The sequence below is a fragment of the Plectropomus leopardus genome, chromosome 2 (genome assembly GCF_026936395.1).
Source record: "Plectropomus leopardus strain MGB_pleo_1.0 chromosome 2, ASM2693639v1, whole genome shotgun sequence".
NCBI lineage: Eukaryota > Metazoa > Chordata > Actinopteri > Perciformes > Serranidae > Plectropomus > Plectropomus leopardus.
This window is the reverse complement of record NC_142177.1, coordinates 25,420,873-25,437,066: the sequence shown is the minus strand read 5'-3', so window position 1 is coordinate 25,437,066 and position 16,194 is coordinate 25,420,873. Positions and strand designations below refer to the sequence as shown.

The 16,194-nt window shown below is 38.5% G+C and overlaps 1 protein-coding gene across 3 annotated transcripts in view; it reads left to right on the top strand.

Moving 5' to 3' along the window:
• The window catches only part of itga7 (integrin, alpha 7), a 46,172-nt gene that overhangs the window by 11,661 nt on the left and 18,317 nt on the right, over nt 1–16,194 (top strand). For 2 of the 3 annotated variants that reach the window (XR_015779082.1, XM_088089198.1), the window contains exons 2-5: nt 9,556–9,683; nt 10,512–10,591; nt 10,790–11,045; nt 12,403–12,534. Coding sequence is in view for 2 of the 3 variants with exons in the window: in XM_088089198.1 (XP_087945324.1) it covers nt 9,556–9,683; nt 10,512–10,591; nt 10,790–11,045; nt 12,403–12,534 (596 nt within the window). In the remaining variant the exon portion in view is untranslated. Of the gene's footprint in view, nt 1–9,555; nt 9,684–10,511; nt 10,592–10,789; nt 11,046–12,402; nt 12,535–13,224; nt 13,333–16,194 lie in introns of all 3 variants that reach the window. The other variant, XM_088089203.1, reaches the window with a different exon arrangement.

The window sequence follows — 16,194 nt, the reverse complement described above, 5'->3', positions numbered from 1 at the left end:
ACTAACTTAACGTTAGCTTGCTAATAAATTACTTGTTTAGATAGTATAGGGGGTGATATAAAATATGACCTGACAAAATGTTGTCAAATTATGATGCAAACTGAGAGGATTTTAAACAAATTTTACAAAAATAAAACAATAAGCCTCGAACTAAAAAACACTGAGATACAGTCATAAATACAGTCTTACACTAAATTACACAATTTGTTAGATCAGCATCATTTTTTCATTTCACACAATACCTAAATCAAAATCTGAACACATGCCTCCAGAAAGGAACACATAAGTAAAACAAAACAATACCTACACTTACTAAGGATTTGCTCCTAAGGTTAAACCTTTGAACCTTGAGCAGATTGGTGGGATTTCTTTCAAAAACATGGGAAACATGAGCAACTTGGAAGAAGAAGAAGAAATGTTCCACAAACTGCATGGAATAAAAAAAGGAGGAAAAATATCTCCAGAAAAGGAAAAGAATAGGGAAGAAACATATATATTATTATTAGAATTACATATTTAAAATTATGTTACAGAAACTTTCTTAAAAAACAGCAGGTTTTTCCCTGTATTTTGTTTTAACAATTTCTTGCTGATTTTTGCATAATTTCATCTTTTGTTGCTCATTTCCTTCTTGCCATGTTTTTGAATTTTGAAAAAAAAGTCAAGCCAATTTTCTCAGGTTTTAGAGGGTTAATACATGGATCGACATGGCATTTTTATCTCACTAATACTGAAACAAAGCCGAACAGGAGCTGATATGACTAGAATAGCAAAGCAGCAATTAAAACCCACTCACTACTTTATTTAAATTAGTCTCTATCTTTGCTTTTTGTCCTCCTCTCTGTTCTTTTCGCTCATCTTTTTTCCATGTGCCTCCACTCTGTAATTCTTTCTCTTTCTTTGTTTCTGTCTTGTCTTATCACACATTCACATAAGACATGGAGGTCATGTGACCTGGAAACTCGAAATTGATCCTAGGTGTGACTGATTGAATGTGCTTGTGATAGACCTGTCCAGGGTATATCGCTGCTTTTCACCCGCTGCATGCAGCTTGTCCCATCCTTTCCCAAAAGGTTGAAGGAAAGAAAGAGCAATTAGAATAGAGGCAAAGTATGGAAAGCAGACAGAGTGTGTCAAGATAGACGAATCAATAGATGGAGGAGTGGATGAGGGCAGGAGAAGGAGATAAAAAGGAACAGGGGAGGGATGCTGTTGGGGTTATGTCCTTTTTACACTTTGGACCTGAGGGCCAATCATCACCCCATCTATGCCTGGAAATGACTGTTCACTTATTGATTAGTAGTGGGGCAGGTGGTGAGCTCAGGGGTTGTTAAAGATGCATGTGAAGTGAGGATAGGGTTACTGTTGTCCTCTAAACATAGTGTTTGTACCTCTCTACTTCTTGACACATACTTTCAGTGCTAGGTAGAAGTTTAGATTTTTTTTTGTAAATTAATTTGTCTTAAATCGAAACTGCCCTTGTGATGTCCTTGAACAAATGGTCAAAGCAGGAAGTTGAGTCACGTCTGTAGGCAGTGAACCACAATATCCCAAAGGGATTTTTGCACAGCCTGGCAGCTGTTTCTGTCTCTCTTTTTGCCCTTTATTGTGCATTACCCAAACCCTTTTCCTCCTCTGCCGCACAGTGGGAGAGAGTTGAGATGTTAAAAAAGTGATGATTCACAGCTTGGTCACCTCATTCTCAGCTGTCATTTTCTCATCAGCAAAACTGAAAGGAGAAACTAGAGTCAGGTGTGAAAGCGGGGATTTTAGCTCTGTTTTATGAGACTGATTGTCACAGCCGACGTTGTTGGACAGACTGCAGCCAGTGTGCTGATCCATAGTTTACACAGTTGTTGCACAGCCTTTTGTTGTCTGGTGTGTATCGGCACATGTGTGAGTTTATGAAAAAATATTCAGGTCCATTTCTACACTCATGCCTCTATTAACGTCTGCATGCTTGCACATGTTTTTCCTTTTCTATGTATATATGTGTGTGTGTGTGTGTGTGTGTGTGTGTGTTTGTGTGTCCAGGTCAAAGGTCACAGTCTTGCCTCAGGATAACAGAAGGCCTAAAGAGCCCCTGGCCCCCATGCTGATCTTGTAGAGCCACTGTCTATAGAGCAACAGCCTCATGCTGCTCCCTGACGGACAGATGTCAAAGGGTGCAAGCAAACGGATTAGGAGGGATCAACTGAAATGGTCCTGAAACTAAATATTGGAAATGTTTAGGGTGTATTTGATTCAACATTTCACAAACTTTATTAGCCTTCAAAGGCCCACGCCTGGAAAATTCCAGGGGAGGGATGGGTTTAAAAAAAAAGTTTGTATTGGCTGTTAAAAGCTGCTCTTTAAATCGAAGTGTGAAAAATCTTTGGCCACCAGAAGCACATTGTTTGGATGATGTGCAGTCACATTGAGGCCCTTGACAAACTGAGCTTGTGTGGCCATCTTGTTAACGTCTGAACCCCTTTCCAGTCTTTTGTCTCTCTCTCTCACATCATTTATCTCTTGTGTTTTCTCTCTTTTCAGTCCGTGTGAATGTCCACTCTCTACATTAACAAACAAATGAGAACTTCTCTTGGGATTATTGCAGATGTTTCTGCGGCTGTTTGACTGTGTATTGGTGTGTTTACATGTAGGCATGCTGCTATTGCCGGGTGTTTTCAGTAACAGAGAAAAGACAGCCTCATTTTTAGCTTAATATAGTGGATTTTGGAGTATGTAAAATTGATTTTGAAAAGGTATTTAGCAGCATGTGTTGGAGAATTTGTCAACCCCCAAGGAGCATGCATCCTGCAATAATAAACATGAAAGTCAAGTACATGGTATTTTACAAGCTGCAGATGTATTAGGAAAGGCTGAACATTGGTGGAATTAATCATGTTATAAGGTTGTGAGTCATCAATAGGATGAGATTGATCAACACTCTTGGGTGTAGCTGATTTTCTTTTGGCTTGTTTTCTTGATATTTAGAGAAAGAATGCCAGTCTGAATATTGGTTACATGTGTGATGTATTGTTGTCCAGTCCATCTCTCACTGCTTGTATAGGAAGCTGAATGCAGGGATGTGACTCTTGAGAGTGGGGGAGGAGTGAAGGAGGATGGGATCGTGTGAGTGTAGGGGGTTGAAATGGGGGAGGGGTGGACAGGATGGTGGAGAGTGTTGGGGTCACTGCACATGCTCCCCTCAATGGACACATGGATATTAGTGTAGTGTAAAGAGGGTCCTGTGTGTGATTGTCTTGTGTCTGTGATGATTAGCTGGAAAAACAATGATGACTTCTCTGACGGCAGAGGTTAGAAATGAGTATTTCAGGGGTTTTGACAATGTTTTTTAATACACTGTTACTGTTTCAGTGAGAGCAGCTGATAAATTAATTCTGTCATAGCATATTCATGATTCCTAGATACAATCAAAACCAGACACATGCAAGAATACAGGATACCTTGATTAAAAAATATTTTCCATGCTTTGCTGTGTCCAAAATCAACATTACACAGTCACTGAACATTTGATTTTGACCATCATAATATAACAATTTTACTTTATGTAAGCTTTTGTTCTGTCTTTGCTATGTGTCTTTGTCAAGATTATACGCACCTAAAACATAGACCATAGAGGTTTTCATGTCATATATCTGAATTAAGACTATTTATATAAATAGTAAAAGGGATCGGCCCCACAACCAAACACTAGGGCAGACCTCCTTAGCTCACAATAATACTTGATTTGAACTCTTGCTTATATCTTTTGATCGCTGTTAATTTTTTGATTGAAGAATGTCTGATAGGTCCTGTGATTGGCTGGCTGGTCTTATCTATTATCAAATCAACTTATTTGTTATGCATAATTTCTTAATGTTGCCAGTGCATGCATTATATGCTAAATTCTTTAATTTCGATAGTTAGTTATAGTTTATTTGAAATGAAAATCACAGTAGCATTAGATATGTACATTTATGCACAAGAATCAGATGCCCTGTCTTGAGTGTTTGTAGCGAAATGATAATTTGTGACACCTGTCCACAGGAGACTTTTTTTTTTATAAAATAAAAAAGAAAGCAGAAATATAATATTAAAAAAGACAAATGTATCCACAGGTGCATACACGTAAACTACCAGTAAATCAATACACAAATACATCTCCAAAGATACATTCACATATAAACACATAAAATACATTTCCAAAATCAGCCAAACAAATGACCAAATACAGGTGTGTCTGCTAAGATCGCTCAGACTGAGTTTTATCACCACCAAATGATCAAGATCACAGAGCTCATGCAAAACTCTTGATTTTATTCCGACATTGGAAATTTGTCTGCAACAGTGAAATCGCTTGAAAAGTAATTTTGTCCAAGGCCATCATTAGCTGTACTCTTTGCTCAGTGCAAATTTATTAGCATGATAACATGCTAAAGTAAGTTGGTGTTCATGGTAAACAAAATACCAACTTAACATCATCATCTTAGGGTTGTCATTTTGCTCGTGTTAGCATGTAAAAGTTAGCATTTAGCTCAAAGCACCACTGTTACGGCCTCATGGAGCCGCTGATATGGCTGTAGACTCTTAAAGCTGTGTTTAATCAGTTCACTGATGCAGGTGGGGCCCAGGTGCATTGTCTTATCTATGTATACAACCTGGCAATGTAAATTACACAATCCTACACACATACATACACACACACTAGAGATATGCTGGTGCCAGCTCAGTGGCGTCCGGGTTCATGTGGGAACTTCACCATCACCGTCACGCTCAACTCCCTGATATCTCTCGTCCAGGCTCAGCCTGCAGCAGCAATAACATAACCACAACCACTCATATTACACACACACACTCCATGTCAAATGTGGGTTTACTGAAAGATGAGCCTGGCAGTGGAGATCATGATCATAATATCTGACTCAATCCTGAACAATGAAGTGAGCTATGAAGTGGGTAAGGGGCAAACAAATGAAGGGATTACTCAGCCGTGACATTTTATCTGTGTCAAATCTGGGACATGTGTGCCTGTCTGTATGATGGGCATTATTCAACTCTGACTAACTCTAATCACTTAACTTCATGCAAACCGAGTCACACATAAAGTATTCAGGGCTGTCACGATTGTTGAGGACACAGACAACATGTCGTTGTTTTCTTAAACTATAAAATTTATCCACACAAAGATGCTTTTCATTGGGAAAGATCAAGGGGAATGAATGGTGTTAAAAGGGGCTGCAGCTGGTGATTATTTCCCCCTTTTTATCAATTGATTAATTATTTGGTCTAAAATGTTAGAAACTAAATGAAAAAGGCCCATCACAACTTCTAAAACCCCAAGGCAACATCTTCAGATGTCTTGTTTTGTTCAACCAATAGTTCAAAACTCAAAGTCATTCAGTAACTTTTTATGAAAGAAAAAAAAGAACATACTCATAATGCAAAGCAGGAACTGGGTAATAGTTACCATTTTTGTTGAGAAAAATGATGGGAATTATTAATCACTCATCAAATAATTGCTAATTACTTTTCTGTTGATTGACTAATTGTATAATAAAGTTTAATTTCAGCTCTTGTCTGAAATATTTTCTCAAAAATGAGACTATGGAGCAAGTTTGTTATAGTTAACTGAATTTAAATGAATTAAAAATGAATTTAAACTAAAAACTGGTGAAAATACAAAATTATAATAATTCTGCAATGGAGTCTAGTAAATAATAACTTCTAGTATTAGTAATAATTCATGCTAAAAGGAATGAAAAAAATATAAAAACCTGAAATAACACAGTCTAAACTTTTCAAACACTATCTGTCCCTACTCTCCTCTCCCATGACTTTGTTTTTTAAGTATTGTTTGAACCCCTTATCTTAAATAAATATGTGCCATCTACATTCACTACAGTTAAATTAACACCAGTAGGTAGAGATTTATCTTTTTTTTGGCCACTTTTGTAATTTATGTTACAAAGTTTTGTGGTGAAAGATGGCCAGGGCCCCTCATCATTTTATATCGTCGCTGCACATAGTTTATGTCTTTTGAGTTGTTTTCTCTCTGAATAATAATTTGAATCTGTCAAAAATGGCTGAATGTAATGTAGACAAGTGGACATGTTGGGAGCCATCCCACTCTGTCATCCAAATACTGGCGGTACGACAGCTTAACAGACCTCCCACCTCACACCCTGACACCTGCCAGGGTGTCTGCACATGTGGGGGGGGTGGGGGGAGATTGGTATCACCTAAACTCCTAAACGTAAACCAGAGCTCCACAGGAATGTCAAGCTGTAAGAGGAATCTGATCTTATCAGTTTTTAAGGGATATGTTCTTCCTCTTAAAGCCCCTTTTGTTTAACATGTGTTAGCCTTAGCTTAACACTGTTTGGTCAGGGCTCTCATGTGGACCACCAATGATGTGTAGCAGTCATTATTTCACATGAGGTGTCTTGACTTTGGATGTTCTTACTCATTAAGGTGAGGTAAGTCATCCCTGAGGCAACGCACGGCTGCACCTCAACAGTAGTACTTGTCAGAGAAGAGAATTAAATAGACAGTAGAGCTGTCAGGCAGTCCGGGTGGTATCAGTGGTCGTTTCTGTGTCAGTGTGTGTTTGGATGAAAGTGAGGACTAAGGTTTTTTCTTACTGGAAAAAGAAAAGATATTCAGTCTGGTTGACAGCTATTGTTATGGTGTAAAATGAGCAAGATGTTGTGATGTGCAGCAGACTGGTCCAACATGTTTGACTCTCCCCTTTAACTAAACTGTATCAAGCAGCAATTTTAGTTATCTAGCACAAGAGTAAATGAGTGCCAACTGCAAGAAGAAAATGTTGGAATGGTACATTTTTCCAAACCACAAAGATGTTACGTTTGTAGGTTTTGTATATATCATATCAGTGTTTGTAACGTGATTAATGAGCTGACTTAATGAGCTTGCCGAGCTGCAGACCACTGTTGGAGACCGACAAAAATAAACAGTTGCGAATCATTGCTGATTTTCTAGCAGGTTTTATGGCACACAGGTGTTTTTATCCAGAGACGTCATCATGTTTTGCCTTTAAGGCTTGTAGTCCGAAAAGTGGTTGTTTGATTACAGAAACGTTGTTTCCTGCTATTATTGTTGCGTGAAAAGTGGTTGTTTTTTGGAGACACATTGTTGCTTTTCCTCCTGGTATAGTGGCCCGAAAGTGGCTGTTTTTCATCACTGCTTTTCCCTCCAGGATTGTGACCCAAAAAGCTTTTTTTAAACCAAGAAATAACTGCTTTTCTTGAGGGGATTATGCCCCCAATATGGGTTATTTTAAGCCAAACCAAGATCTCTTAACCATAATCAAGTGGTTTTTGTGCTCAGAAATAACTACACATTAACCTCAAAATTGTTTAAACATAAAGTTTCAGCATGTCGGTTGCATGATAAGATCATAGTGTAATAATTTATGATTTGCGAAACATACGGTGCAAATGTTATGTTGATGTTTTTTTTTTAATGTTTGCGAATGAATGTTTTTTCTGATGATTGGATGGTGTGATGCATTGCTTCTGTTATGGCTGGTTGATTAGTGTCTGTGACCACTCAGACGTCTACTTCTCTGTCTGTCTGTCTGTGTGGGGTTTATGCAGTGCTATCAGCTTGCTACATTGTATTTATAGGCAAAATACTTCCCAGCCACAGAGATAACTCTAATTTAAGTGTGTACATAACAAGGTAGATATGTGGGGGGCAGGTGGTGGGAACTTCTCACAGAGGTTACAGCTCTTACGATTTACTCATACATCGTTATAATTATAGCCTGTATAAGCAGCAGGTACATTGCAATAGCTATTGTTGTTGCACTCAGTTTAAGGTTGATCCACTTTTTCCACTTTTTTCCCCACCGTCCAGTGTGCTCTTTATTCTCTCTCCTCTGTTTCCCCACGTCTCGCTCCCATGCATATGCCATGGCTGACAGTGTTGGGTGGAATGTGGCTCAACGCTCGGTTTTTAAATAGCATCCTCGCCTGAATCAGCCACTCCTAATAAGGCAGAGGGGCTGTGACACTGGCCTCAAAATATCAGCAACCACCTCACTGAGAATAAAACCTTTCCTTGCCTTGATAGTGAAAGATGATTCGTGATAAGCTACAGTATGCAAACAAGTTACAGTACACGCAGACGCCACAGAGCTGTTTTCAGTCAACCTTAAGTCAAGATCACGTGTTTAACTTTAGGTGGTCTCAGCAGGATATGAATGTCTTGACCTACAGGTGTTCGTGCTTTACAGTAATGTCGGCTAATGTGAGCAGAGGCTGAAGTGTGAACTTTGTCACCATGTGACACGTATGAAATAATAACGCTGATAATAGTGTTTAAAGGAATACCTCACCCCAAAAAAACTACCATTTGAATATCAGTTAATTACCTGGAATTCATGAAGAAAATTTTGATTTTCTCACCTGCCTCCACAGTGAACAAAAAAATTAAAAAAAGAGAAAATCCTTGATGAATTGATGTAAAAGGGGATTGCGTTTAACAACAACAAAACTATATCAAAGAAACTGTTTTTTGACTCACACTTCCAAGTGCAGTATAAGCCCAGTCTCATTTACCTATTCCATGGCTGCAGCGGTATACTGGTTTTAAGTTATACCGTGGTATAAAAATTGACGGTTATCATACTGTGTATATTTGCTTATCTGTGGTATTAAAATATATGTGAATGGATTGAGAATCTCATCTTTAAGTTATTTTCAAAAAATTAGACTTTTTACTCATACCTCCATTTAAAAAAATGGTTTCAAGTTTCAGTTACGGTAATAAAACATTTGTTCAACCAAATGAAAAACCTTTTGTTTTCATACTTGTAAAGGTCATAATTGTGTAATTCTGTGATAGCTTGATACTGTGATACCACTTAACAGCAATATTTTCAGACAGTCATCATACTGTAAAAATCTCATGCCATTTCAACCCTAATTCAGTCATATGCTCAGGCCCTCCCAAACATTTTTGCTTAAAAAAAGTTCCTATTTAAAACACTTCTGCATAAACAGTCTCATACACGAACAATTAGCACACCTCAGCAACTCAGTGGAATGGATGACACGAGTCCAGCGCAGGCGCTTATCCAGGAGTGGATGTAAGTATGTGGAAGTAAGGTTTTAATGAAAATTAATAGGTTTGGGAAGTACTGAGCATACAACTGGATAAGTGAGACTAGTATTATGCTGCAGGAGTTTGTTTGAGAGTTTTTAAACTTAACTTTTGATATAGTTTTGTCGTTGTTTAACGCAGCCCCCTAATATTCCAAAAGAATCCTCTTTTTTGGGATTTTTCATTCAGAACGGGGGCTTGCAAGAAAAGTAAAGTTTCCTTTACAAATTTAACGTAACGTGACTTGAGTAACTGTGGCCATAGTGTGGATGAACTAATCCTTTAATAATAGCGATTAATAACTTTAACTACAGTTACTTTGCAAGTAATGCAACTAAGACTCACATGAGATGTTTATTTTCTGTCATGAACCTCGGACACATACCTCTGTGAAATCAGAGATCAATCTTTGTCAATTAAATGTTTCTCTTGGTTTCCTTTCAGGATTCTCGTGGGGGCGCCGCAGGCAGCGGGGCAGGGCCTGTTGCAGGGCAGACGTCCAGGAGCTTTGTTCAGGTGTCCAATCACACCAGAGGAGTACGACTGTGAGAGGGTGGATATTGATGGAGAAGGTGAGTCAAGCAGAGTTGGAACCATTAGTCAGTTAATTGATTAGGAGCGACAATTTGCTGCTAAGTGAATTGAAAATTGTGTTAGTCGACTTAGTCCATTTTTAAGCAAAACTGCCAAAAAAAAGGTCAGTTTCAGCATCTTACGTGTGAATGTTTGCTATTTTTCTTGTTTGTATTGTTTTTCTTTATAGTAAGCTGAATAGTTTTGGGTTTTCAGCTGTTGGTTGCTTAAAAACAACCAGTTAAAACATGTCAACTTCGGTTATAACAAAAAGATTAATGGCCATTTTATACTATTTTTGTACCTTCTATTGCCCAAATTATTGATCGGTTATTTAAGAAAACAGTCAGCAGATGTATGTATAGTGAAAACAAATCATTTGTTGCAGATTTTTAAATTTTTTTGTTGTTGCTTGTTTTCTTGAATCTTCCAGAGAGACTATATTTGACTTTATAAGATAAGACAAGATAAATAAGATAAAATGTTATGTGTTCTTCCATCTCTGACTATATTTATCAGAATAAGCCCTTCTAGATCTATTCAGTTGTTTCAGAAGTAACAACTTAATTATTAATTAAGTAATTGCAAATGCTTTCATATATTTTTATTCAAAACCTTCTAAGTAATGTTTCCATGAAAATCTACTAATCTAATTTAATTTGACTTATGTTTAGTAATTTGCATTGCATTAGAGAGAGGGTTACTGTAATTTTAACTCGAATAATTACATAGAATAACAAAGAGCTGTTTGCTTCTGTGGCTCAGATCCCAATTGGTTTACAATATGGAAACAGGAATGACTGCCATTTCCTTTTTTTTTCCTTCAGTGGATCTGGACAGAGAGAGCAAAGACAACCAGTGGCTGGGAGTCACTGTCAAGAGTCAGGGGATTGGAGGGAAGGTGGTGGTAAGTAAAGTCCACATCCTGTAAATGCATCAGTGCAGGAAGCTTTAGGTCTGTCTTGTGTTTAAAAATAAAAATGTTCTGCTTCTGTTCTGCTTTTAGCTTTGGTTCATCTGTTAACTATAATAAGCATAACTGTTTTTTCTTATCTTAACAAGCACTTTAAAATCCTAATAATTAACACTTCCTGTCTCTCTCCAGACCTGCGCTCACCTGTATGAGCTCAGGCAACGCGTGGGTCAAGCTTCAGAGACTCGTGACCCAATCGGACGCTGCTACGTCCTCAGTGAAGACCTGACAGAGCGAGACGACCTGGATGGAGGGGAGTGGAAGTTCTGTGAGGGCCGGCCGCAGGGCCACGAGCAGTTTGGCTTCTGCCAGCAGGGACTGTCCGTCAGTTTCACCCCAGACAACAACTTCATCCTGTTTGGTGCTCCGGGAACTTACAACTGGAAAGGTAAGGTGTCTGGTTGACCTGCAGAGAGCTGGATCATGAAATTAAGGCAGTTATGCTGATATTTTCCTTCCTCTGGAGAGATTTTTTTTTACCACTGTGATGTTGCAAAGCAATATATTTTTTAGAGCTCTAGGTGGCAACAACAGGAAGGCATGTATTAGTGTCTTATATTTATTATAATCTTTGTGATTGATTTTATTTTTGTCCTTTAAAGATGTTTATGATAAAATTGTTGGCAGAGTGCTGCACCTGTACACATCCACCAGGTATGAAAATCAAAGAAAGCAAGTGATGTTAGTAGGAAATGCAGTAAATTAAATTCCCTATTTTTTTATTAATTAGCCCCCTTTTGCCTTCATGAGTGCTGCACCATTACAGTGTGCATGTTCATTATTGGGTGTTTTCACAATTTACAGTTGATGCAAAAACGATATTACAAGAAATACTGTAGCAATTAATGAAAGTTAGAGAAGAGAGCCAATCCATGTAAACTGTGTAATTAAAACAGTACTAATAACAGGACAATACTGTTAGGGAATGAAAAAACTTGAATTGATTTATAAGCCAATCTAGTGATTGGACACAGACATTATGCAGAGCAGCGGCATGCACTTAATCAAAGAAAGCTCTGAGATTTATCTGGTGCAGTAATCAATTACTGGATTGATTTCTTTCATCTACCACATGGGATCAATGGCCGTCTCAATTTATGCAATTCATGTCTTAAAAAAATATGTCCACTTTTTCTGATTTTGATTTTATTGAATTTTGATTCATAAAGCCTGGTGTGAGACTGTTTCCACTGTCCACCATGAACATGTATCTAAATGGAAAGTATGGCGTGTATGTGTGTGTATATGTGTGTGTGTGTGTGTGTGTGTGTGTGTGTGTGTGTGTGTGGGGACCTGTCCCAAATTCATACTAAACAACAATTTCTAAACAGTATGAATACTAAAAAGTATCAGTATTCTATTGCGCTGTCAATGGACACTACTCACTCACAATGCAGTGCACAAAAGAAATAAAATGATTACAAAAAAAAAAGAAAAAATCTCTTGGAAAACACTTTGCTGTCTATTTAAGATTTTTTTGTATAGTAACTGCTAAAACTCTGTATGCTATGACTTAATACATACTCTATCAAATTAATCGATAGTACAGATTTGGGATGTGTTCTAGATTTGGGCATTTTAAATAGTTTCCATATTCAAGTACTTGCATTAAATTATTATAGAGTACTCGTCCAAAAACAAATCTAAAGTAAGAATAGGGTCAAAAATGAAAATGAGTGTCTGTATTCTGATGTCTGCTGTGTGTGCTCGTTGCTTTGCTGTGCCCTCACCTGTTTCCATTCCAGGTGAGATGCGCGCCCAGCTCCTAAACCAGACTCTGCTTGACCTCGGTTTCTATGACGACGGGCCCTACGAGGTGGCAGATCAGAAACAACTTAATGCCCAGCTCATCCCTGTGCCCTACCACAGTTACCTGGGTAGGATTTGCCCTCCCTGCTCACTGCTGCCTGTGCACAGGAGAGAAAGAGAGGGCCGGTGGAGCAGGGCGACACCAGGGCTCAGACTGCCAAAACCACAGGAGCTGAGAACAGTAGCAGCTGCCAAACTGCCTCTAACTGGTCATTCCCCTTAGGGATTATTTCTGGATGAGCGTATCTATGTGTGACTCACAGAGAGCTAAATGTAACTCCACCTCATTTTTTAAACATTTTCCATGTGAATGTGGGTGGACGTGCGAAAAATGTCCAGAGCTGAATTAGACCTGACATAAATTCTTATAATGCCAGTGCTTCTCCCTTTCTTGGGCGAACACGGGAAATATTTAGCTAACAATGACGTTATCCTCATTCCATCCTCCGCCCTCTTCTCAAAATAAAGTCCAGCAAAACATGTCAAAACGTTTAAGGGGTGGTGCACAACCTGTCAGGGTGCAGTCTGAGCCTGAAATGTTGTCTCTCCACCAGGTACCCAGTGGTTTTACAGAACCGCTGCCACAAAGACAAAACACCAATCAATCACAGCCCGTCTCACCTGCACCTCCCTCTCCCCTTCTTTTTCCCTCTCTCTTCACTCTATCACCATTTCACCACCCCCTCACTCCCCTCCTACACTCGTCCCCCTGTCTCTCTTCCTCTCTCTGTCTTTCTTTTTCCTATCTCGGGCCTTAGGGCTCTTGTTCATGGCTAGCCCCATTGAAGATGCGCTGCTGTACAAAACTCTGGAGCCCTCCAGCCGGCCCACAGCGTTTGAGGATGTAGCTCATAATAGCTACTTAGGTTTGTAGGCGTGAGGTGTCTCTGTTTGGACCGGATTGGGCTTGTAGTGGAAGTAGTCCTACCCTCTTCCTCCGTCTTTGTCTTAATCTTTTCTGCTAATTTCAGATAGATTTTTAGTATGTAATCTTTGTACTGTGTGGGACCGCATCATCTTTACTGTAAAGAGACGGCCATTCATTACTGACATTTATTCTACAGAATGTATTATTAAATAATGTTATTGTTTTATTTATTATGGAATTTAATTTAATTTAATTTAATTTAATTTAATTTAATTTAATTTAATTTAATTTAATTTAATACAATTTAATTTAATACAATTTAATTTTTGTTATGATTACTTTTAACTTTTTCCACTTTTAGCTGCTAATATGAAAATGACAGTGAGATGGTTGTCTCTTTGAGTAGCAGCGAGGTGTTTGTCTGTTCTGTCTGTAGATATCTGTTGTTTGTAGTGTGTTGGGTCAGTCTGCATGTGTGTGTCGGTTTGAAGCTTTCCAGGTGGTGGTGGTTTTCTTGTTAGTTGTTATAGTTTTACTAAATCATTTAGCGCTTTACCGGTTTAACTAACAAACAAAACAAAGAGTCTAAAGCCATGCTAGCAGCTGTGTGAGGTTGTATGAAGACATGGTGGTGCGTGGAGCTAAATGCTAACATCAGCATGCAAATATTCTCAAAATGCCAACATGCTGATGTTTAGCAGGTTTAATGTTAGCATGCTGATATTTGTCATTTAGCAATAAACTCAAAGTTCCGCTGAGGATGATGGCAGTGTTGTTAGTTTTGCAGGTTTGGTCATGAACCAAAATGTTGGACATGAAAGTGACTGTTCAATTCAAAAATCCCAAATCTGTATTTTTACCTCTTAGCTGTAGTACCGTTTAACAGTCAAGATTGTTTTGGTGTGAGGTGTCAGGTGCTGGATATCAGCCGTAGAGATCCTTCTCTCTCTCAAATATAAGACCTTGCTAAGAGCAGTTTCATTTAGGACCTGTATTTTTACTATCGAACTAACCGAGTGCCATTTAGTGTCATTTTATCGGGAAGAGGGCAGCCGTCTCTATTGCCAATATGGTCAACACTTGGCAACTCACACCAAAACAATCAAGACTGATTAACAGCACTACAGTTAAGAGAATAAAAAAAAAAATATTTTTGATTTTTGGGTGAACTGTCACTTTAAATTTTTGACCAGATGATGGTGCTAGATGGAAAATTGAGAGATTACCGTAACAGTTCATCCTGAGGGGATCATGAATGTGTGCACCAAATTTCATGGATTTTTTGTGAATGTCTGCACAAAATTGTGTCCCAATCCATCTGTAGATGTAAAGATATTTAACTGGATCATTAAAAACTTTGACGTGCTGGTGGCGTTAAAGGAAACTTCAGGAAATCCACAGAATCAGGAAGATTTATTCTCTGGGGACCGTGAATATCTGTACAAAATTTCATGGTGATTACATCCAACAGTTGTTGAGATATTTCAGCGTGGACCAAAGTGATGGACTAAAGTTTGTTTTTGTTATGAATCTCTCGGTTTTTAGTGTTCATGAATAACAGCTCATCTTCTGCTTATCAGGTCTTGTTTATTGTTATTGTTCCAGTTATTGCTTTTCACTAAGCGTGTGGATCTACCATGAATCTCTTTATTCACATACCTCCGAGCCTGCTTACCCTCCTGCTCTCCACATTGAGCCGTCTCCTTGACAACACTAATTCCCACATGACCTTTTAGCCTTCATTTATAACTCACATGCTTCCATTGATCCTAACCAGATGATGTGCTACACCTTTGCATGCTTACTAAAACGGTAGAGACAGTGTTGTAGCCATTTCTGAATATTTGTATAATTAATTCCAAAACATCAAAGGTTTTTTGTTGTTTTTTTATATATGGTTACACATATAAATTATAAGGAGCAGCGTATTGTTGAATGAAAGCATATGTCCTTTTTACCTCCATCATGGTCAAATCAAATCCTGTCAAAGAATCTCTTTATTGCAGTCAAAGCCGGGTTTTCTGGAGGCTTGATGCCCCACACAAGTTTAACGACCTTTGCAAAGGTGTTTCAGGTTTTTGTTTAAATAATAATGAAAGAAAAAAAGAAAACAGTATGTTTTGTTACACATATGCCTGCTACTCAGGTTAAAACAACATTAATGCTCACCATGTTTATAAGTCTTGACTTTCGTATTTTGTCAGAAAAATAGGAGAAATGGCAATACTTAGCAGCAAAATAGGCAATAGCCCCTATTTACTTCCTACCCCCCCACCTCTGACAAACCATGCTAAAACTACACTCGTCTTTTAACTCAGCCTTCATTTTGATCTCAACTACACACTTGCAAAGTTATGACTATCCTGCCACTATCTGTCCACAGACAGACATAAGCTTTCTTTTTCAGATAATGTCTGGAGAATCAGGTCTGACATGGCCATGGTCGCCCTTTAACACATGTAGCACACACCAGGAGATTGAAAACACTATTTTTGGTTAAGATGAAGAATGGCGCCTGGCCTGGGTAGAGCGTGCAGAGGGCAGCACATGATGCAAAAAGTACACTGCAGAAACCGTAGTGTTTTGTTAAAGTAGTAGTGATGATTTGGGCGTCAGTCCTTACCATCAGAAGGTTCAGAATCTCGTCGCCTCTCCATTTTTGTTGTTTTGTCAAAGTAAATAATTGTTCTTCTTCATCACTGGGTGTTTGTACTCTACTAGTTTTGCACAAGTCATCAACATGCGCACTCCCTTGCTGCAGATTCTCCAGACAATGACCTGCTCTAATGGCACGCAGGAGGGCATTACATAGACTTTATACAAGGGTCCCTGCAGGGTAGAGATTGTTAAATTTCGGTCC